A 23479-nucleotide genomic window follows, 5' to 3' on the forward strand; every position below is an offset into this window, starting at 1 on the left:
AAAAGTTTTAATGTCAAATGCATCAAACTTGACTTTGTTATAGACGTTAACAGCAACGGGTTTCGACCAAGGGTTTACAGCGCATGCGTCCGGCCACAATGGGTTTTCTTTTAACCGCAGAGTGATTCCTCTTTATATTTAACGATCTTTGGTAGCACCGGCAAAGAGGAAACAGTTGAAAAGTTCCCCTCCTTCTTTGTGATTTTACTGTCTCCCTTTATTACTGTACCAACCTAAGTTAGCTAGTATAGTTATTCTTTTCATAAACCACCATGAGGCGGACAAGAAGTTCGAGAAATGAAAGTCAGAAAGTAGAAGAAACTGAAGAAGTCGAGTCCAAAACAGGTTGGTGCTGGTTTCCCGCTGGAAGGTTAGCTCGGCCAGGATAGCTAGCTGCTGTAACGACGTCAGCTGGGGACATGTCTGGGCAAAAGGACAGCAGGGGAATAAACTTACTGTGGTTGCAAAGTTGAAAGAAAACAAATAACTTTCTACCCAGGGTAGCTTCGACACATGTTATAAATTGAGCATGTTAAAAACCTGTCAGCTGCAAACCAACCTATCACAAAACCTAAAGGTCCAGAGTGCTCAGGGACGGAAGTTGTATTGTTTATGATTATCCCATATGCACTTTTATAAGTATAACTGGGTAGAACTAATGCAGTATGATCCACCAGCCCTCTAATACATCTTGAAGGTAGAAATGTTTGTTTTAGAGAGTTGTCATGTTGGAAGGTTTGGGGTTCTGTTAAATCAGCACTAATGTGCATTTGTCCAACATGTGGCTCATCCAATGCTTTTTAGTCTAGGCATTTTTTTGTTGTTGTTGTAAGGACATGTTTTATAGAAAGCACATTATGCATTTACAATGCAATTGCAATATGTTAGATGCATACTGTTTTTCCATTTATGCATGATATTAGAATTTAGCAGAAAGGGAAAAGAAACGTACATGTGTGTGTACAGATACATGCATGATACTTCAAGGGGAAATCACATAATTGTCAGTAAACCAACAAAATTAAATTATATAATAAAATGTCACTCAAGGCTTCTTACACATACAACATGAATGTAAATAACATGCGTGGTTTAAAAGACCTTCATTTATTATGTGTGTAATACAAATTGCATGGTTGTTTCAAGGGACATACTATTGGGAAAGCATTGCTGATCTCAGACAATACTATTTTTTCAATATATTGGAACTTCTTTTAAACTTATTCTTAGCTATTGACTTTGCGATTGATGACCATCTGGACAAAATATATTTTGGTTTCATTTCTTCTCTGTACCATTTGCTCAGGATTGGCCAGGTTCTCCCACATTTTATTTTGCAAGGACCTCTTCAGAAATGTGGATATATATATTAAATGCCAGATTCACTTTTTCCTAAAATGAACTAGGGATAGAAGGTGAACAGAAACATAATAATGACTAAGGAAGTCTCAATTTACCAGTCGGGGTGCAACTAACAATCCCTTTCATTATCAATTAATCTTCTCATTATTACCTTGTTTAATTGTTTTGCCCATAACCAGCCAGAAAATTATGAAACATGCCCTGTGGGATTTCCCAGAGCCCAAGGTGACATCCAAAGCACAACATTTAATAAGCATGAAACAAGCCGAATTTTGTCTATTTTGCTTTAAAAATTACTGAAACAGACTCAAAATAATCTGTTGATTGACTACTTGAACATCTCTGCTCTCTGTGTAACTGTGTGATCAGTGTGGCAGTGGAAGGGAGATAAAGGACAGTGGGAACCATACCTGCCTTCAGTCTGCGCCATGCTGGACTCAGCCGTCTCTTCAGGAAAAACTTCTGTAACTGTATCTCTCAGCTCCGGGACGTCCTATGAAGTCGACCTGAAGAAGATGGTACAGATTAATCCTGTCACCAAGTTCAAGAGGAAGATTCGCTCTCAGACAGTAAAACCAGGTATGTGTGTCATAGCTGTCTTGTTATTTTTGGTCATTCCCTCTGGTATGATTTTTTTCTAACTCTGTCATGTTGATTATTCAGAGTCTTTCAGTTGTCTAAGGGTGTCACTTACCAAAGAAATCCAACTCGTATTGCACATTTTTCTTTAATTAGATTTTCATGACACCTTTATGTAATAGTTACCCATAGTAGTAGGATAATATGATTTTTTTAAATAGCTTTTGTTGATTTTTTTAAGTAGAAAAAAATCTGAATTACTGAAGGTATTTAAAATATTTCTTCTGTTGTCTTCTTATGTTCAGAAACTTTGAATGATGCCGGTGACTCAAGTGTTCAGAATGGGGCGCCGGTTCAAGTCAAAGAGGAAGAGGAGGAGAAGGAAGAGCAACCTGCAGCTAAGAGGAAGAGAGGGCAGGGCAAGAGTCAGACAAAAACTGAAAAAATGCCCAAAGAAGAAATAAAAACTGAAGGTAACCTGTTTTTGAAAAAATATATAATTTATGTTCTTTATGTAATGCTATTATAAAGTGAAATAGGATTTTAAAGTTGTTGAGTAACTGGCAACCCACAGAGTGCAGTAACTTTGGAAACATCATCATGTGGTTTCTGTTTTTTTTTTCAGTTTATATAGGTCAAAAAGATGTGGTGTTGCCTGTACTTCATATAAAATGTCAGTTGCCCTCATTTAAGTTTTATCTCTGATGCTTGAACAGAGGTTGTGAGGACTGTGGTCATGAAAGGAAAAGCTCCAGTGGACCCTGAATGTAAAGCCAAACTTGGAAAGGTACGGTATCTTTGTCCACACCGGATTTGAAACTCATGATTTGCCCCGGTTACGGTTACAGTTCCAGAGCACGACACATTTTGTGGTTTCTTATACATGAGTTTGTGTCTCCATTCTATTTAATGTCAGGTCTTAAATCAACGTTTATGTGCTCAGGTCAAGCAAACAATCAATAGATAAAACAGCAAAACTAACATAAAAAGTGAGAGCTGCAAAGATAAGTTAATGATCAATGTAGATGCAACTATTTTAGTTTTTTCAGTTTTTAGTTTTTTCATTTTATCTCTAGTGATTATAGAGCATTTGTTACCTTTGTCCGGCAACGTCCTTGTTTTCAATCTGTGAAAATACATTCTGTCCCTTTTTTTTCTACAAAAACTTTCCAAAATTATTGTTTTTATGAAAATAAATGAGATGCTTGCATGAATTTTTTAATTCCCCCCATCCAAGATACAGATCAGGTGCTGTTCCCTTTATTGATATTAATAACTGTTAAATTTCTCTTGCAGGCTCATGTTTACAATGAAGGAAATGATGTTTACGACGTGATGCTAAATCAGGTAAAATATTTGATTACACACAATTAAAGTTGACTCAAGTGATTTTTATTTAAAATAACAAAATCTGTAATACTGATAGTTTTCAAAAAAAATGTATTTGCCATGTATGACTCTTCAGAGCTAATAAGAATGCAACATCTGCTATAATGTTTTCTTACATAAAATCTGGAAACAGAAATCAAATGAAGACTTTAAAATATGTGAATTTAATTTTCATTTTACATTATGATTTGTGGGACAGCAAACTGATTTTAAGGCTTTCAGCAAACACTTTCTCTCTTATTTGGCAGACAAATCTTCAGTTTAACAACAACAAATACTACCTGATCCAACTGTTGCAAGACGACAGCTCTAAGGCATACAGTGTGTGGATGAGATGGGGCAGAGGTAACTTAACATGATTTTTAACATAATTCAGAAAGAAAGTGAGTGAGAGTTTGAAAGATCTTTTTTAATGTAAACTATCTGATTTAAATGTATTTTTGTGGTTTCTTTGTTGTTTTTCTTAGTGGGAAAAGTGGGTCAAAACAGTCTGACAGCCTGTGGTGCAGACCTGCTGAAAGCCAAAGATATCTTCATGAAAAAGTGAGGTTAAAAATATTTCTGGATGTTTCCCATTGAAGAGAGTTTAGCGAAATTCTGAAACTTGGTTGTTTTGTCACAGATTTTTAGACAAGACCAAGAACGAGTGGGAAGACCGAGAAAGTTTTGAGAAAGTACCTGGAAAATATGACATGGTGTTCATGGACTACAGCTCAAATGAAAAGGTAAGGAACATGGCAGATAACCAACAGCTTGTTTATCTTTCCAATATCTCCTATCATTATCATGAATATGGATATATTTCACTGTTCCAGGAGGAGAACAAGACGGTAGTGGATGCTGCACCCAAAAAGAAGACCTCCAAGCTGGATGTGAAGATTCAGTCTCTCCTGGAGCTAATCTGTGACATCAAAGCCATGGAGGAGTGTGTGCTGGAGATGAAGTTTGACACCCGGAAAGCTCCTCTAGGTCAGTCTGACAGAATCAAATTCACAACAGAAATGTAGTGGAATTTATTCTGTTATACTCCTTTAGTTTCTTTAATTCTATATAGATCACACAAGGGTCAACTTCTGGGTTTGAAATGCACCTTAAACTGCATTATTTCTAATGGCCAGCAGGGGGCAACCTCAATGCTTGTCAAAAGAAGTTGATTGTATGGAAATTAGGGTTGTCGCGATACTAAAATTTTCTACTCGATAGCGATACTCAGGAAAATATTCGATACTCGTTACCATTTTCGATACCACAAGGATAAAAACAAAGACCCCAAAATTTAACAGAAATATTTTTATTAAAAAGAAAAATGCAACATGTAAAAATTAACAGAACCACAGGTTAAATATTTATAATAAAAAACAGTTGTGCAAAAAGAAACTGCAACTATGATAACAAGCTTCAGGTCTGAGGTAGTGCAATAAATAAATAAATACAATAAACAACAATTAGAACAATATTTTGAGGTTGTATGCTGTGCACAATATTAGGAAAGCTTGATAAAAAAGCGGTAGAGTCGGCTGTGTGTGTTGCTGTTTGGTTGCAGGTCGACTTTTCTCTGCTTCATTCTGGGACTTCAAGAGAGAAAATAACACTTTTCAGTCACCAACATTTATGTAAACTTATTAACTCTTAATGCTTATGTATACTGACACTGTGTCAATTGACGTAATATGGGCATACTACGTGCCTGATTTATTAATTTTTTTACGTTGTTTATAATCATTAACGTGACATCAGCCTTTAATTGCTAGCTGCGGCTAATGGCTAATAATAACACGGTCAACATTAATGGGGGCTACCGGCCACGATAACATCAGTAATAGGTATCGTATCCGGATACTACGTTTTAGTATCGATACTTTTTTGAGTATCGATACTTTTGACAACCCTAATGGAAATCTGTGAGAAAATTACCCTACTTCTCACTCGATTTATTATTTAAGTGAAGATTTTCTTCCTGAGTTTATGGTCTGGTAATAAGTTGTAGCAATGACTATCCATGGTACATTGTCCATTTAGATGGCTGTGAACTTGTGTTACTCTTTGTGTTTTCTGGTAACCACACACTTGTCTTAGCTTCTGGCTTAAAAAACCAAGATAACAAAGGCCATCGTGGTGGCTTCATCCGCTTAGTTTAGTCTATGAGATCAAAAATGGCATTATAAAACATTCAAGATGCTGGTATTTGATCAAAGTTATCATTCATTTTAGCTCCAGTTGTGCCTCCTTACTGTTACAGTAAACTCAGCTGGTGACAAACAACCGATCTGTATTTTTCAACCTTTCATTGTTGTGCTTTATATTTTAACTTCAGTATTTGTCTTTCAACCTGCAGGCAAGCTGACCTCAGAGCAGATCCGTGCAGGCTACACGGCTCTAAAGAAAATCGAGGAGTGTTTGAAGAAGAAGGGCAGCAATCGTGATCTGCTGGAGGCTTGCAACCAGTTCTACACCCGCATCCCTCATGACTTTGGGTAGGTAGAATGCGGCTGTAAGGTTAAAAAGATGCAGGAAAGGTGAATGATGAGGCAAGCTTTTCACACTGATCTCTCCTATTATAACTAAAAGATGTAATTCTGCAGGTTGAGGACTCCTCCAATCATTCGTACAGAAGATGAGCTGAAGGAAAAAATTTCACTGTTGGAGGTAAAACACTTCTACGTTGATTAAGAGATTGTTAAAATATCAACTCCATACTGTGATATCTATAAATTTTTTGTCTTACTTCTTTTTTCAGGCTCTGAGTGACATTCAGATTGCAGTGAAAATGGTTCAGTCCAGTGAAAACAGTGACGAACATCCTCTGGACAGACAGTACAGCTCCCTCCAGTGCCAGCTGCAGTCTCTGGACCCCAGCAGCCACGAGTTCACAGTCAGTGTTGTAGTACTCATAACTGCTTTATTGATTAAGGTCAAGATTTATCAGCCTTATGTTACCCTAACCCTAAAATTCTACACTTTCCTCTTCTCTCTGTGAAGGTGATAGAAAAGTATCTCCAGTCCACTCATGCCTCCACCCATCGTGACTACAACATGACTGTCCTTGACATTTTCTCAGTGGACAGAGACAGCGAGCGTAACAACTTCCTCTCACAGATGCACAACAGGTAATAGACACTGGGGGTGGTGTTTGGAGAACTGGTGAGCACACCTGAAGGCTTTGATAAAACCAGAAGAAGAAGAAGAGAAGAAGAGTACTTTATTAATCCCACAATGTGGAAATTCAACCTCTGCATTTAACCCATCCTTATTTTACACACAAGTGAACACACCATGCAAGGAGCAGTGGGCAGCACATTACTGCGCCCGGGGAGCTGTGCAGGGGGGTTAGGTGCCTTGCTCAAGGGCACTTCAGTCCTAGACCTGTCAGTACCGGGATTCGAACCAGCGACTCTCCAGTTACAAGCCCGATTCCTAACCTCTAGGCCACGGTCTGCTTCATGTTGCCTCAAATTCTGCCCTTTGAGCTGTGCTGCTTTGCAATCTATAGTGCTATAAAGTTCTATATGCTCATATTAATTAGCCCACGTGTGTGTGTGTCTGTCTGTCTACCAGGACTCTGTTATGGCACGGCTCCCGCCTCACAAATTGGGTCGGCATCCTCAGTAAGGGGCTCCGAGTGGCTCCACCTGAAGCTCCAGTCACTGGTTACATGGTAGGATGGAGGAACAGGAAAAACTCATGCATATACTGTTTTTCACTTGACTTTTCTTTATGCGAGTCTTCTGCAAAAAAACAGCAAGCTAATGGATAACTTGAAATTAATTTTAGCATCTATTAAACAAATTAGCTAACAGCCATTTTACATTTCCACTGCTTGGTACGGCAAAGCTCAAGACAAACTTAAATACAGTTTTGATTTGTGCTACCTGACTCGAGGTTCAGAGTGAGCTGTGTTAAAAGCAGAAGGTGAAGTTTAAAAATTATGAAAAAGACATTGTGCACAAATCCTTCAATTTTAAATAGCCAAGCTGCTGACAATAGCAGCCGCAATTAAGCTGAGAATCCTTCTGACGTAGAGTGATAAATTATATAGAAAAGCACCTGGTACTAAAAGTAAGTTGAGTTGAGTAAAGCTGAATCATGCAGTGAAAATTAGGCATTATTAAAGGGATAAGACCCAACATTGATGTGCAGTCTAAGCGCAACATAACACAATATATCTTTATTTTTAAAAGATGATCATTATGCTTAACTTTTGGAATTAAGTATCTGTTCACAATATTTTGCAATACAGCTCTTCATTTGTTATTCCGTTGATAATCGTAATTCTGATTCTGTAATCCAGTTTGGAAAAGGTATCTACTTTGCTGACATGTCGTCCAAGAGTGCCAACTACTGCTTCGCCACTCAGAACAACAACGTGGGACTGCTGCTCCTGTGTGAGGTACTGTGGTCACTTTTATTGTGGTAGTCGGACACAAATTTCATCCCATATTAGGAACAGTCGCAGTACAACAGTTTCTATTGGTGACAAAGTGTCGCGTCTGCACATTGGATTTTATCTGCTAAAAAATTTATTTATCTGAACAAGTCTCCAAAACCCAGTTGTGCCAGTAGATGGCACTTACCTGCTGTTTATTTCAGACCCTGTAGAGCTGTTTCAGTGTCCATGTTTTGTGTCTGTGTGTGGTTGCAGGTTGCTCTGGGAGACTCTAACGAGCTGCTGGATGCCGACTACGAGGCCAACAACCTGCCTGAAGGAAAACACAGCACCAAGGGCCTCGGACAGACCGGACCTGACCCCAAAAACTCTGTCAATCTGTACGTCTCTCTCATCACACTGATGCATTTCATACAGGCCAAACATTGATTTAATTGTGCTTTCTGTTACCCAACAAAAAATCATTACATGGTCTGAAAGGGGCAGTGTGTTAATTGCATTGACAAAGAAAAATTGCAGGTTATGAGCACATAGAAAAATGAAGAATGGAAATATAAATAATAAACATTAGAAGAAGTAGCCCATAAAGAAAGACTGCTGGCTTTAATTATGTTTTTCTTTGGGTGCTAATGAGATGAATGAGATTTGAGATTCATAATTTTCTGGAAAAGGATTCAGAAATAATGCTCATACTCTGCTAAATGTAAATTAATTTACTTTCTAATTTCTTAGAAGTTCATGTTTGTAAATAGTGAAAAAGTTTGGTGAATTATGAATGCTTTCCTATCAATTTCACAACAGAATACACACACTTTTGCTATGTTTTATTTTGTATTCCTGTGTCTATCCTGTGTAGCCATCACCACCAGTGTGTTTGGGTTTTTTTGTTGTTTGTTTTTACAACGAGGCATCATTAGAGTATAACTTTAACCTCGGAGACTCCCAATATCCTCATAGTGCTTGGCAAGACTACCTAAGCTGTTTATTTTATTTATGTAGACCTTTTTGTTTAGGGTCATTTTCAAGCACTACGTAGAAATGTCGGATGGTTTAACTCTAGAAAGAGGCAATTTGGGATAAAAGCCACTAAAATGAAAGTCAAAATACTAAATAATAAAACCTGTTTGCTCTGTAGTGACTCATGCACTAATGGACTGACCTTGTTTTACTCTCATTATTTCTGCTTTCTCTCCCACTCTGCTGCCTCTTCTCTCTGTGGAAAAATACAGTTTTTCATCTCAGAGTATCTGAGTCATCTGAGCATGAAACATATCGCTAATTTCATCAAGTGCCATCCTTCTAAATTCAAATCGGATCAACCGTAAAAAAGAATGCAGGCTGTTTTTTATGTTTTAGTTAGAGCTGCAGTAATGAGTCAATACCTCAACAATTAGATCAAAATGATTACAAAACATATTAAATATATCTATGTCCATAAGTTGTCAACAATTAAACATTGAACTATATGCCAAAATGACATGTTTGTACGATGCTCTGTGTTCTTAAATGACTGAAGTGGAAAAGTTGATGCGTCGATAAAAAACAAAATACAGCAAAATGCAGTTGAAACAGATTTAGCAACTAAATGATGATGTGAATGAAGCGAAACATGACATTTATAACACTTCCCTCTTCTTCTGCAATTTTGTGACCGTTTTCCAAATCGAGCATTGGCGTCAACTTCTGCTTATCGTAATGAATCAACTCATAATAATCCCATGATGCTAGTTGATGGAAACAAACATTTAAGAATTCACCATTGTTTTGCAGATTTTCTTTCTTTTGTGATACATTTGGATGGAAACCAGGCTTATGAATTAATAAAAATACAAACCGCTACATCCTGCCAGCAGCTGGTTTCAGTTCATCTCTGCAAGTTGATTTGCATTTATTGTGCTGGCCTGGACTGAAACTAATGCCTCTGAAAGAGGAAATATCCAAAACAAACGGCAGCTTGTACTTTATGTGTTAAAACCAACAAAATGGTCCTGAAATAAATGTGTATTCCTCTCTTTGTTTCTCAGGGATGGTGTGACCGTGCCTATGGGGCCGGGGCGGAAGACGGGGGTGGGTAAAAACAACTCTTACTCCCTTCTGTACAACGAGTACATCGTCTACAACCCTGCACAGACTCGCATGAGGTATCTGCTGCGGATCAAGTTCAACTATTCTTCACTGTGGTGAGGTCGTCCAAAACACTATTGACCCATGGAATCTGGAGATTTCAAGGGATTTCATCTCCACAAAGCAGGAATAACACATCATATAGTTCTTCGTGTACAGTTAGATTCTGGTTCTTTGGGATATGATGTTAAACCTGAATAAACAGAAATGCTTACTTTGATTTCACTTTTACAGTGATGTAGAGCTGCAACATTTAGTTTAGGATGTAATTAGTCAGTAGAAAGAAAATTGATTGGCAACTATTTTGATACATTTTAATCAAAAAAATGTTTAAGAAAATAAATTAGCAAAAATACCAAAAAACATCTGGTTGCAGCTTCTCAAATGCAGCGACTTGCTGCTTCTCTTTGTCATATCTGATATATATCTTCATCTGTGTTTTTTAACTGACGGCCGGATAAAAAAGGCTATTAAAATCCTGGAGTTGTAGAGGATTCTAGTAGGTGGCATCTTTCAATGTTTTACGACACTTTATGGACATTAATGGAGAAAATAATTGGCAGATGAACTGATAACAAAGATAATCTTTAGTTGCGGCCCGACAGTGATGTCGAGAGTGGGGTTTGACAGATCCAAAGTTTATACAACTCACTCAATATGTAAAACGGAAATGTAAATTTCTAATTCAAGTGATAAAAACACCAACAAAACACCTTCTCCTTTGTTCTGCAGTGGGGTTTCTCCAGTAATATGACACACCATCTCTGTTCTTTTTGAGTCCTTAAATGATGTTGGACCCTGTCAAATAATTTCTGAATAATACTCCATTAGTAAAGTGAACTTTGAGGATAAAAGATGAGGATGAATCCATGTGCTATGGGAAAATATGCACTAAATTTTGCACTATACTTTTGTCCATGTTACTTTATATTGCATACTTCCCTATGGGCCTATCAATGTAAGCTGTATTATATTGCATTTTGATCTCTGCTTTGGTGCTGTATGAAACGCAAATAGCCTTATGGATCTTTTGAATTATCAGCATCTGACTTTAACGACACAGCAAAATGATTTGGAGGTTCTGGAGGCAGGTTTGATGTGAGCATTTATGCTGAGTAAATACCTGAATTCTATTGAATGTGTCTGATTAATACCGTAAAAGAGAAAACTGGATGCTTTTAATTGTTTTGATAATTGTCAAATTTCTGTATGGGTGTAAAACAGCAAAAACAGTCCTTTTTTTAATACAAATGTTTGTTAATGAAAAACTTAGACAAAAATAAGATTCTGTAAAAATCCAGGTTATCATTTGTTCATTGTCACTTAATAGGAGTTACATACATTCAATATAATAACACTAATAAAGTTCATTTTCATTGTGGTTACAGTTTGTCGTATATTCAGTTTCACCTCCTCCTCAGCAGGTAGAGGAAGGTGAGGACTATGACCAGGTAGAGCAAGAAGTTGATGTATTCCTTTGGAACCAGACGGTAGCTCATCGTCCCCATCACCAGCTGGAAGTCAAGGAGAGGAAGAGTTAGGACAGGGTGAGAGATTACCACCAGATATCTGATGATAAATTATGACACAGTAGGAAAAGAACTGGTGTGAAAAATAAAAATAAAAGATGGCTAAATTCCAGCTCACACTGGAGCCTGATTGAAATGGGATTTTTAAGACCGATGCTGATACTGATTCTAGAAGGGGAAATGCAGCGATAACTAATGTAGCAATTTTTTGAGCTGGAATAAAAATAATCCTTTTTTTTTTTTTTTTAAACAATATGTTTATTGATTTTCACAGCACACAGTGGAAAAACAAACAAACACAAAGAACAATCAAACAAATAAAATAGAATATATAAAAATAAAATAAAATAAAAAGAACCCACACTGGGCTATACTACACTACAACTCGGCTCACAGACACAGAGAAAAAATAAATAGATAAAAAGACAGATGATTCAGAAATTATATAGATACAAAAATAAATGACAGTTAAGCACATGTTCCAGCACATGTTCCAGTCCTATGTAAATCCTCGTGTAAATATGGTTGAAATATTCATACCAATGTATAACATAAAAGGGTCCCATATTCTATGAAAGGTGTCATCTTTATCACGCAGCATACATGTCAGATAGTCAAGAGATATATATTCTATTACAACCTTATGCCATTGTGTTCTAGAGGGAGCTTTATCTGTTATCCAGTTTAAGAGAATACATTTTCTAGCACAGAAAGTTAACATTTTGTACAATTTCTTCTCATACTTATCAACAATAAAGCCATTTGATATCCCAAGCAACATGCATAATGGGTCACATAGCAGATTCTTAGATAAAATCCTATTAATCTCCCTCCCCACCATGTGCCAGAACTTTTGTATATTCCTGCAGGACCATAAGCAATGGGTTAGACTGCCTATCTCTATTTTACATTTAGGGCATAAAGGAGAAAGGTCAGCATTAAATTTGTGTCGCTGGGAAGGAGATATAATAATCCTTTTTCCCTATACATGCAATCTATTAGATTATCAGCCAATTCTATCAATGATAACCGAGAAAATAAAGAATAAATAGGAATAAAATTTACAAAATAGCTAAATAGACAGTTATTGTTCAATTTCAGTCTATTTAAAAAAAAACAAAAAAACATGAACAACATTTCCAAATCTACAGCACATGCCGTTTGTTAGCCACAAGCTAACATTAGCTAACAGTTAAATTTGTTTTAATCACACTAAACTGACTTACTGTTTTGAATAACTCCCTGTCGCTAAACGCATGCAGCTTTCAAAATAAGAGCAACCACAGAATTTACAAGAAGACTGTCAAAATAAGATGCCTCAAGTAAAATATACAAGAACCCTTATTCTCCTTTAAAATAATTCTTAAAATATGCAATGATTAAGATTAGTGTATATGATGGAATATACAAACTGGCTGGCTGCTCCAAGTGGAAAGCATGTTGACAGCAATTAAAAAGTATATATAGTATATAGTATCTATAATAGAGTATCTCCTGACTGAAAAATGTTATGTGAGGTGTTTGCTCTCATTTAGCTCTCATAGAGCACAAGATTTATGCATTTTACTTTACAAAGAGATGTTTCTTTACCTGCTTGACACTTTCCACTGAGACTCCAATCTTCCTCAGAAGTGTCATTACTAGTCCTTAAATTAAATTCATTATGTGTACACCTTAACGCATCAATAACTATGCTCCAACAATATATATTCTTCTGAAACAGGCCATTTTGCATAGGGAGTTATTTGTTTCTCCTGTACCAGTGAATGCAGCAGAGCACCCAGACATCCAGGAACATCCACAGGCGATATCACTGATATCGGAGTAGAAGAAGGTGCAAAGACCCAAACATGGTCAAATCCACAGTCAGAATCAGAAGAACACCGTACCAAATATTGAAGTCATAAGTCTGCAAATAACAACGGAACACATTAGAACATTAATTAATCTCATTAATGCATTCTTTGACCTTTTATACGTTAATACAGCCACAAAGTCTCACCTCTGCAGAGAACGCAATGATTGCAAAAGAAATGATGAGCGTTGCTCCCATAGTGATGATAATGTCGGTGGTGTCGTGGAAGGAGGCGATGGTTCCCACCACGTAGGACAAACTCAGGGTGACCACCACCTGTAGGCAACAAACTCAATAAATTAAACATCTCCGGTATCATATCAGAAAGTTTCTGCCCCATATTATGCTTTAGATATCTTCACAAGTTTCAAAGTTATCCAGATTGTTTATGCTTTTAACCCATTGAAGCCTGGAAAGCGAATACGTTGTTTTGTAGTATTTGTATAAGCTCTCAAATACTTTTTGAATTTCATTTCTATCTGCTACAGAGGCTGAAAAATGTATTATTTAGTAGAAGCGTTGACACTTCTGTTGAATTTCCAGAAAAACTTCAGGTTTTAGGGGCTTATTTTAAAATCGCCCAGAGGTTTTACAGGCGTTTCAGGCCTAAATGGGTTAAATACAGCGTTTTTCATTAATTCCCAGGTCTGGATAAGTACGCAGATTTTTTTTGTTTGCAGACAGTTGCCTTTCATTTCAGAATTTCTAAAAATAAATTGATAATACAAGCACAGTGTTCACTGCACCTGCCAGACAGCCCCCCCAAAATTTATTTTTTACATGTTTTTTTTAGTTACTCATACACAAGAAAAGTACAATTAAAAGTACATTTCACGTAGTTTTATAATATAATTTTATAAAAGAAATAAAATTGAAAAAATAAATTAAAAAACAACATTTTAAAAAGGAGTTTTGTGTGTTGAACATAGGACGACTGATCGATTTCACCTCAAATTCTATTTTTTTTTCAGAAATGATCTGTGTTTGCTCTGTGATACTAGATAAATCATGTTAATCTTTCAACAAATTAGTAGCTTTAACAAAGGAGAGAAAAGAATCCCACATTGTTGTTTTTTATATATTTTTTTTTATTATATATATTTATATATATTCTGACCTGTGCTTTATAATTGTACCAAATATCTTTGATCTGTATATGTACATAGCATCACAAATAACTAAGTATTAAGTTTATCTGAAAATCTATGAGTCAGTTACAGGCTTCTTTTTGCATAAGGGAAGCATACTTTTATTTTTATTGATAAAATAAACTAAAAACGGGGGGGACAGTAATACAATATTATTTATTTAATGTGTTAAAGGCTGGCTTGACAATTCTAAACATAAACCTGCTTGGCTGATTTAAAATGGGAAAAGAAAGCTTGACCTTTGTGTAAAATTGTTTGATATTTTCCAATGGGGGGACGTGACATAATAAACATTTACCTATTTGAGTCAGAAAAAATATTGAATTATGAAATGGAATATGTAAATTATTAGTCTTCTGGGGGTTTTTCTAGCAGAGACGCTGGTGGGCGTGTATTCCTGACTCTGCAACATTTTGTGTCTTTAACGATCACAATACAGGAAGAGCCTGTCCTAATTCAACAAAACCTCAAAGGTCGAAAGTAAATCTTTGAGCATGTCAACACAACCTAAGAGGAAACTGATTTTAGTTTTAACACAACAAAAAATTAACCAGTTACTCTGAGCCCCTTTAAAAGCAGCGTATGTTCTTTGAGGAAAGTAGCCACATGTTTTATCTTTACTACTTTTTAGTTATTCCAGCAAAGTGCTCTGTGATGAGTGACATTTAGAAGAGGCAGCAGCTCGCCTATTTAAATATTGCACTTCCTTATCTGAGATGTGACTCTGCGACCTTGGGTTTCATATCACATGGTTATTTTTAAGCTTTTCCTTTTGTTAATATAAGTATCTGTGACAGTATCTACAGTTGCAAGAAAATGTATGTGAACTTTTTGGAATGACCTAGTTTTCTGCTAGCCTGATTCCAGACTAATCACAAATGAGATTAGCCTGGAAACCAGCCATTAATTTCTCCGTTTATTGGGCGCTACGAATGTCTATCAAAAGCGTCTGTACGGAGCTCTTAGCCAATCGTCTGCTCACACTCTCCCGGCAGTGTTGGTGTGTGTGTGTGTGTGTGTGTGTGTGAGTGTTGCTTGCTGCTTTGCTTCTCCAGTTCTCGCTTTCTGCAAGATTATTTATTTTTACGCCTTATTCCCCCTCATGTCATTCAGCCACACACATCCACTGATTTTATGGTCAACAGACCAGATGCTGCGGGTCTCTGGGCGGCTCCGCTGTCCCCCGGCTCGTCGCGAGATCACCGGCGTTACAGCAGTGAGCGGTAGCGGGGCAAGTTGGTAGAATAGGCTTTGGCCAAATCCTGTCGGACGCTAGGCTAAAACATTCTTTTTCATGGTGAAACAGGAGTGTAAAGTCAAACGTTGTTCTTTTAAAATCAACTTTCGCTCTAAACTATTTAAAAGGCCGTCTACAGCTAGATAGAGAGTTTCGTGTCTGCTGCAGCCATGTTGGATCCGTAAGAAAACTACAAAACTACAAGCTTCCATCTGTCGAGTAGTACGCGTCATCGTCTTGCCGTCCCTCCCCGCTCTGTGATTGGATCCCTAAAACAGAGCTAAGAAACGGCCTTTGTTTCCTGACTGCCTGCAGGTTCGAAATGAAATCGAGCGCGCAAGGCAGTATGGGTATACCCAGGCTAGTTTTCTGCATGAATTTGTCATAAACTATAAACTGATCTGCATCTAAGTCCTAAGTATAGGAAAACACAATGTGCCTAACCTAATACCACAAACAATTATGCTGGTAGAAAAAATAAGTGAATGGCTCACATGCTTTTTCTTGCCACTGTATATAATGTAAAGTTAATTTAACCCCATTAGATATTTGGGCTCCTGTGTTTGATACCCACCAGTCCCATGGTATTCCAGGGGTGGCGCTGATTGAAGGACTTGCAGCAGCTGAGGGTGATGGTGACAGCGATGAAGAGGATGATGGAGATGAGGAAAGCGCACATGTTGGTCTGCTCCGCCTCACCTCTGGAGAAGGTGAACACACACAGCACACTGACGGTGAATAGCAGCTTGAAAGTCAGGATGCTGAACACCTGCACAGGAATAGGTGAAGAACAATAACTTAAAAGAGATATTTTGCAATTTTTCTCCTTCTCATATTGATTCATTTGAAGGTAAAATTTACAGTTACAAAGTTTAGGGCAAAACACTTTTTCTGCTCCTGTTAATCATCTTGTGAACTCCTGACCCCTGACCATTTTAATGGTTATAAATTATCTGAAATAAGTATCAACAATATAATATATTACTTGGAAATGATATACATATAGTGAGCAGGGGTAGGAGTAAGTATAGACTTCTTCCTACTCCTTTTTGAGCATGTTTGCTGATTTTTTGTTTTACGAAAACTGTTGCACTAAATAAGTAAGTCATTCATTCTTTAATTCAACCCCTGAACCCCAGTTCAAGCATGTCTTACAGATTATTATGTGACAATGTGCCTCATGCAAGAACATTTTCGTATTACTTGCACACAGTTTATAATTTGTAATTTATACAGATTTTTCAACATTACTTCATACAATAATTTATTGAGAAGACTCCTGCAGTATGTCTGAATAACTGGTAAATTGTGTTTGTATCTAAGAAAAATTTTTAAAATACAAGGAAATAAGTGAATCTGCAAGCTCTCATAAATAATTTGTACAAGCCACTTAAGAACCAATCTGTTCATATGAGAGGCCCATTATGATTTAACAATGGTTTAATAAAATGTAAACCTCACAGTTGTACAAACCTTTCAAAGAAACTCTCTTCTTGTTTCCCCTGGGCTGATGTCTTACAAAGACTTGTACCGAGCGAGGTATAACTAGGGGATAACTTGCACATTATAAGTCATACAAACCTTTCTGACAAACGCTCTTCTCACTGTCTTGTCATCAAATGAAGAGTAGCTCAAAGGTTGCTGCTCTTCATATGATGGTGGTTGTGAGGACACGTCATACCCAGGAGTGTCCTGTGTCCCCTTGGATGTGCGGCAGTCTGCTGTATATGACATTCTGCAGGAAACTGTGGCACAAAAAAAGCTCAGTAAAGTAAAGGCAAGGCAAGGCAAGTTTATTTGTATAGCATAATTCAACACAAGGTAATTCAAAGTGCTTTTGTTACAACCCAGTTGTTGTCTAGGGGAAAGGGAAGCAACACAACGCCGGTGTACTCAGGCAAATACAGATTTTATTGTACTAACCCTAACAGCAAAATAAAACAAAGGTAACGAAAAGAGAACCTTCTTCAGGCTAGATCCAAGGTGATTTAATGTGAGGCAATGAACAAAGGGCGAAGGGTGGCGCCAACTCATAAAACAAACAAACTAAAACAATCTTCCTAACTCGATTTCCCCCCCAAAACTATCTTACTTAAAACACAACAAACAAAGGAACTCTGGCTGACTACGCTTACTTTTAATCTATACAAACAAAAATACAACAATGCAACCACCCATAAACTAGTGAATCTAACAAAGGTAATACTCGAAGTGTTATGTGAATAAATGTGCAAAAGAAAACCTAAACCTAATGCCCAATAAACAGTCAAACAACACGAGTGCCTCAATTTAACAATACCCACACTAGGTTTTTCAAATACCATCTTAACAGATCAAGAGACACACTTTACACAAGCCATGCACAGACAAAGAAGAAGGGGCGTCCACAGCCCCGCGAAGCTGCTCTTAAGGCCGAGCTGGAGGCAGGTGCGGCAGATGATTGGACGCCAGACCAACGAGCGGACAGAGGGCGGAGCCAGGGGAACTCTCGATCCGGCCTTCGGTGGAGGCGTGACCCAGTGGGGATTCCCTCTTGTGGAGCCAGTGACGCTGCTGCGGTCCTGAGGCACAACCACAACAAAACCAAAAACACACGTACCCCAAGGATGTAACACCCCCCCACATAAATGTAAACCTGCAGGGTTTACTACTATACAATATCTAAACCCTGGATAAGGCATCAGCAACCACATTTTCAGAACCCTTTTTGTGCCTAATCTCAAGGTTGTGCTCCTGAACCAATAATGCCCAGCGCATGAGCCGCTGGTTATGATTGTACATATGGGACAAAAAAACGAGCAGGTTGTGGTCAGTATACACAACCAGTGGCAGAGAGCAAGAGCCGATATACACTTCAAAGTGTTGAAGAGACCACATTAAAAACAGCAAGACACAATTGAAAACAGTAAAAACAGTCAATTAAAACAGGGAAGATACAGCAGGATAAAAAAAGAGATCAAATAATAAAAAGCACAAGTCAAACATTGTGTAGTTAAAAAGTAAGGGCAGTAGAGTAGAGCAGATAAGTGTTAAAGTTAAGAGTACGCTTCAGTAAACAATAGTGTTTTCAGTCCTGATTTAAAGGAGCTGAGCGTTTGGGCAGACCTCAGATCTACAGGTAGTTTGTTCCACAGGTGAGGAGCATAATAACTGAAAGCTGCCTCACCCCGCTTAGTTCTTGTTTTTGGGACACGCAACAAGCCAGTTCCAGATGACCTAAGGGGTCTGGATGCTTCATAGAGAGGGAGCAGATCAAGCATGTAATTTGGTCCGAGACCATTCAGTGCTTTGTAGACCAGCAGTAAGATTTTAAAATCTATCCTCTGACTCGCAGGAAGCCAGTGTAGTGATTTAAGGGCCGGTGTAATATGGTCCAGTTTCCTGGTGTTTGTGAGGACTCTGGTGGCAGCGTTCTGGATCAGCTGCAGCTGCCTGATTGATTTTTTGTTAAGACCTGTGAAGATGCCATTGCAGTAATCCAACCTCCTAAAAATAAATGCATGGATAAGTTTTTCCATGTCTTGTTTGGACAGAAGACCCTTAATTCTAGCTATGTTTTTCAGGTGGTAATAGGCAGATTTAGTGATAAGCTTTAGATGGCTGTTGAAGTTCAGGTCTGAGTCAATAATTACACCAAGATTTCTGGCTTGATTTGTAGCTGTCAATGACATAGAGCCAAGGTGAGCGCTGATCTAAGATCTTTCATTTTTAGGGCCGAAAATGATCACCTCTGTCTTCTCTGCATTTAGCTGGAGAAAGTTCTGGCACATCCACTCATTGATTTGATGAATACAGTTACTCAATGAGAGTAAGGGACTGTAGTCGTGTGAGGACACTGAAATGTAGAGTTGTGTGTCATCGGCATAAGTATGGTAGGAGATTTTGTGATGTTCCATAATCTGAGCTAGCGGTAGCATATAGATGTTGAATAGAAGCGGCCCGAGAATGGACCCTTGAGCATTTTAAACAAAACACAGTAGTGATCAGAAAGAGCAACATCGTTCACCACAACCTCAGAGATATTAAGACCTTTGGTAATAATTAGATCTAATATGTGTCCTCTGTTATGTGTTGGATCTGTGACATACTGAGAAAGCCCAAAGTTATCCAGAATATTTAAAAGTTCTTTAGCACCCCCATCTTCAGGATTATCAACATGAATGTTAAAATCACCTACTAAAACAACACAGTCAAAATCTATGCACACAACAGACAGTAGTTTGGCAAAGTCATCAAAAAACCTTGCATCATATTTGGGAAGTCTGAAGTTCCTGATTTACTCAAAACTGTAAGTGTCTGAACTGAAATGTGTAAAAGAATGGCTTCATTTAACCTCTTACCATTCCAAGTCCTTTTTATTAGGAATTGGGGGTTGTGGGCAGTGCATGTTTAGTTGGAAATAGCAGGACAACAATAAATGCCACACAGAAGTGGTGGACATCATCTGAAAGCTGTGAACCTGATTAATTTGAGACACAGCTCAGCACTGCATGTCAAGTTGTTCTGGTCAAAAATAATAAAACATACTCATAACATATTTAATTAAATATATTAAGGTGTATAAGGGTTCATAACATTAATATATGTCCCTTTGAAGTCTATTTTCATGTTTAACTATGTCCCATAGGTTGCTGCAGCAATTTTTGAAAAATTGCATCGCGCCGAAAATTTATTTGTTGTGTCGACGTGCGGTTTTCAGTTTTCAGAATAAAATGTTACACCATTGCCAAATACCAGATACATATGTAAATAAGATTAATTGCATGATATTCACAGGACTGTTCACTGTGGGTTTTTTTTTTAATAAAACGCCTTAGATCTTATAGTTTCATATGATACCAGTATATCCAGTATAATCCTTAAATAAAAAATAAAAAAAGGAACGTTAAGCTGTGAATCACCGATAATGTTTTATGTGTCTCCTCGACAGCACGTACAGAATATATTTTTTCACATCCTGCTGCCTAGGAATTTCGTAAAAACTTGAGCTGTGGGGCCACTTCTCTTCTCAAACCCAGCAAACATTGTAGAAAACTAACAGTGTCATTGTTATTTGGATTTAAAAAAAACTTCAGGTGGTCTTGCATTCTCATGTTACCCCAAATAAATCACAGGATTTTAAGTTATAGGATCAAGACAAACATTTTACTTGTCATCACATGAAGAGAACAGGTGTGTTTAACGATATTAATAATATCACTGGTATATACATTGTGTCTTAGTAAGCCGTGACCCTGCAACTGCAGCTGATAAGTGTGAACAAGCTATCATTAAATTAATTATTTACTTATTCAAACTATCAGTAGTTCTACAAGAAGCAGGATCTGTGATTCATTGCAGGGTATTTGCTTTAACTGTGCACACAGAACAAGTTAGGAATACATTATAGAGAGTAAAGTGAATGTACTGCCTACCTTTTCTGCTGGATTAGAGTTTTTGACACGACACACTTGAGGGTGGTGGAACAAAAAGCATATCTCCAGTCACGATCGGTGAGTTGCATTTCCCGACAGTTACCAAAGTTACTTTTCCTTGTAATCAGGCCGCAACCTCTGCGTGTCTGAGCAGTGAGGCAAACCAGGAAGTGCCTAAAGCTGTATTCTACCAGGGTATGCTGACGGCGGCTGCAGAAGCACTTGTGTCCATCCATTTCAATACAAACACCTTTCTTGGACATGTTTTCTTTAATTTCTCCATTATCTGTCTGTATATTGTTTCAAATATCCGTTTTGTTAAGCATTATTCACAAAAGTATTTGAACAGGGTGATGTTTTTTTTTCATCTTATTAACATAAAATATCAAAACATACATCAAGATAAATAAAGGTATCAGAAAAACAAAATGTGCCAGTATGGTATGATTGAGCTAATGAAACTACAGTAAGGCCATAAAAAAGTCAAACAACAGAATCAAGAAAAAATAAAATAAGTACATTTAAAAAGTGAATAAAAATGTATAATATAGTCCACCTATTTGATGAGTAAAAATTTAGATTTTTTTTTAAACTTTTGTGAGAACTGAATCAGTGGAAAATAGCTTAGTAAGTGCATTTATTATACTGCATTTATTTTGGGGATTTTGTTTTTTAATCAAAATTAATATTGTAATTATAAAATTGTGACTTAATCGTCTGTATAGATTGTAGTACATTAACCAGTTCATTGACCTATGTATGAATAGAATAAATAGTTTTTGGCATTAAATTTGATGCCTCACCGTCTCTGATGGAGTGAGCATATTGTTAGTGTTGTTTCTGTCCATCGTCCTGAAGAAGAACGTCCCGTTGTCTGAGCTGTTCTGAGCGCAGATGAATAGCATGGTGGTACCCTGAGGAAATAAAGAGTGGAGAAAAGAGATGAGATGACTTCCTTGAAGTGAAGACAATGACAAATTCCAACAGTCATGCAGCATCTTTGTGCCCTGCGGGTTTATTTCATTTCTTTGTGTGCTCAAAGTCAAAGTTTCACAAAGCTCTGGAAAGTCATTGCACAATATGTCTGATTTGTTGTTGTTAAGAAATGTTTTGTCATTACAAGAGCAAAAAATCAATTACTTTACATATATGAAAAACGACATGCAGTAATGTTAATACATTGTATTAAAAAGCTATAAGTAAGGTATAACTAAGGTGTAATTTTTACTCCTATTGTTTAGCCCACAAGATGCTACGCCATCTTACACAATCTTCACAGACTGTTTCCCCCGAAACATTTTATGACATAATAATGGATCTTATCAATAATTGTGGTCAGTTTCCCAAAAGTTGTAAAAAAAATAAGAATAAAAAAACAACAATCCAGCTGGAAGAGCATAACCAACTAAAAAATAATTAACTAACTAAAATATTTATCAAAGCAGTCTTACATAACAGAATATGTTATAGATATATATTATAGGCTAGCTATTATATTAATATCTGTTACACATACTATTCTTTATCATTATTTGTCAAAGCTGTACACAAGAGTACCTCATAAAGCTTAGAGTGTAATTTTAAATGCCTAAATCTTTTAATTGTATTGGGGAATGATAATACTAGCTTCGTAGCTTTGTTTGCTATTTGTACAGTTACATTGTTAAAAGTTGGCAGTTGGATTGTAGGGTTTTTTGTTTTATTTTTATTTGTTTAACTTTAGTATGAAATATTTTCCTTAACCATCATTTCACATCACATTCAGTTGTAGCTTGTAGCTTCATTAGTTGCTAGCCTCCTTCTAGCTACTATGCCTAGTTAGCTGCTAGCACGAAAAACTGATGTGTCAAAACCAAACTGTCCAGAAGCACTTGGAGGTCATTATAAACTGCCTAAGTGTAATTTTAAATGTGCAAACTTATCTATGATAATAACTTAACTTCATCCAAAAATGAATCAATCCAGCACCAGTGTTTTTCTTGATAGTTGTGTAACTAATGCTAGCTCGTTAGCTTTGCGAGCTAGTTGGACAGTTAATGGCGACAGTTGGCAGTGTGTGAGTTTTTTTTCTTTTAAAGTGTTAGTTTTAGTGCACAAAATATTACAGTTGGTATCTTGGCAATGTCAAGTTACAGCAGGTGAGACATTGAAGCCTGACGGCACTGTCCTAGTAAATTTAATTGCGAAATCCAGTAAAAAAAAAAAAAGGCGCCAGTTTATCACTTCTACTTTTTAATGGAGGCCATTCAGCACCTGTTGCCTTCTTCAAACACGGTGGACAAACATTTTTCAATGCTGTGTCTGAATTCAAAGGCCGGACCCATGAATTTATACGGAAAACATAATAGACTTAACGTTTTCTCCAGGCAGAGAGAGAAATGGAGCCATCTTTTACCCAAGCATGAAGCACACAATGCCTTTTTCTTTACAGCCTTCAGTATTTTATGACAGAGATGTT

General features: G+C 37.1%; 2 protein-coding genes across 2 annotated transcripts; one reads left to right on the forward strand and one right to left on the reverse strand.

Annotated features, from left to right (window-relative positions):
- The first annotated feature begins 17 nt into the window (after positions 1 to 17).
- On the forward strand, positions 18 to 10800 carry parp2 (poly (ADP-ribose) polymerase 2). Its single transcript, XM_059344129.1, has 17 exons — positions 18 to 345; positions 1732 to 1941; positions 2247 to 2414; positions 2658 to 2728; positions 3238 to 3288; positions 3579 to 3675; positions 3798 to 3873; positions 3953 to 4055; positions 4146 to 4299; positions 5666 to 5804; positions 5913 to 5976; positions 6068 to 6202; positions 6310 to 6437; positions 6886 to 6985; positions 7619 to 7717; positions 7970 to 8094; positions 9739 to 10800. The coding sequence occupies exons 1-17, from the start codon at positions 273 to 275 to the stop codon at positions 9896 to 9898; spliced, it is 1953 nt and encodes a 650-aa protein (XP_059200112.1). The 5' UTR covers positions 18 to 272; the 3' UTR covers positions 9899 to 10800.
- Positions 10801 to 13045: 2245 nt separating this feature from the next.
- On the reverse strand, positions 13046 to 21137 carry LOC131980010 (protein lifeguard 1-like). The gene is made up of 5 exons (XM_059344134.1): positions 21022 to 21137; positions 17189 to 17352; positions 16182 to 16376; positions 13370 to 13498; positions 13046 to 13276 (listed from the first exon to the last, which is right to left on the reverse strand). The coding sequence occupies exons 2-5, from the start codon at positions 17339 to 17341 to the stop codon at positions 13178 to 13180; spliced, it is 576 nt and encodes a 191-aa protein (XP_059200117.1). The 5' UTR covers positions 17342 to 17352; positions 21022 to 21137; the 3' UTR covers positions 13046 to 13177.
- Between the last annotated feature and the right edge of the window lie 2342 nt (positions 21138 to 23479).

Source organism: Centropristis striata, chromosome 11, assembly GCF_030273125.1.
Source record: "Centropristis striata isolate RG_2023a ecotype Rhode Island chromosome 11, C.striata_1.0, whole genome shotgun sequence".
NCBI classification, from domain to species: Eukaryota; Metazoa; Chordata; class Actinopteri; order Perciformes; family Serranidae; genus Centropristis; species Centropristis striata.

Bases quoted from the DNA above. Each gene is read 5' to 3' on its own strand.
- parp2 (XM_059344129.1), top strand. From the start codon at position 273: ATGAGGCGGACAAGAAGTTCGAGAAATGAAAGTCAGAAAGTAGAAGAA. The intron at 5,805-5,912 runs GTAGGTAGAATG...GTAATTCTGCAG, and splicing joins CGCATCCCTCATGACTTTGG to GTTGAGGACTCCTCCAATCA. The intron at 6,438-6,885 runs GTAATAGACACT...TCTGTCTACCAG, and splicing joins CTCTCACAGATGCACAACAG to GACTCTGTTATGGCACGGCT.
- LOC131980010 (XM_059344134.1), bottom strand. From the start codon at position 17,341: ATGTCATATACAGCAGACTGCCGCACATCCAAGGGGACACAGGACACT. The intron at 16,377-17,188 runs GTTTGTATGACT...ATTCCTGTGCAG, and splicing joins GAAGAGCGTTTGTCAGAAAG to GTGTTCAGCATCCTGACTTT. The intron at 13,277-13,369 runs GTGAGACTTTGT...TGTTATTTGCAG, and splicing joins TCATTGCGTTCTCTGCAGAG to ACTTATGACTTCAATATTTG.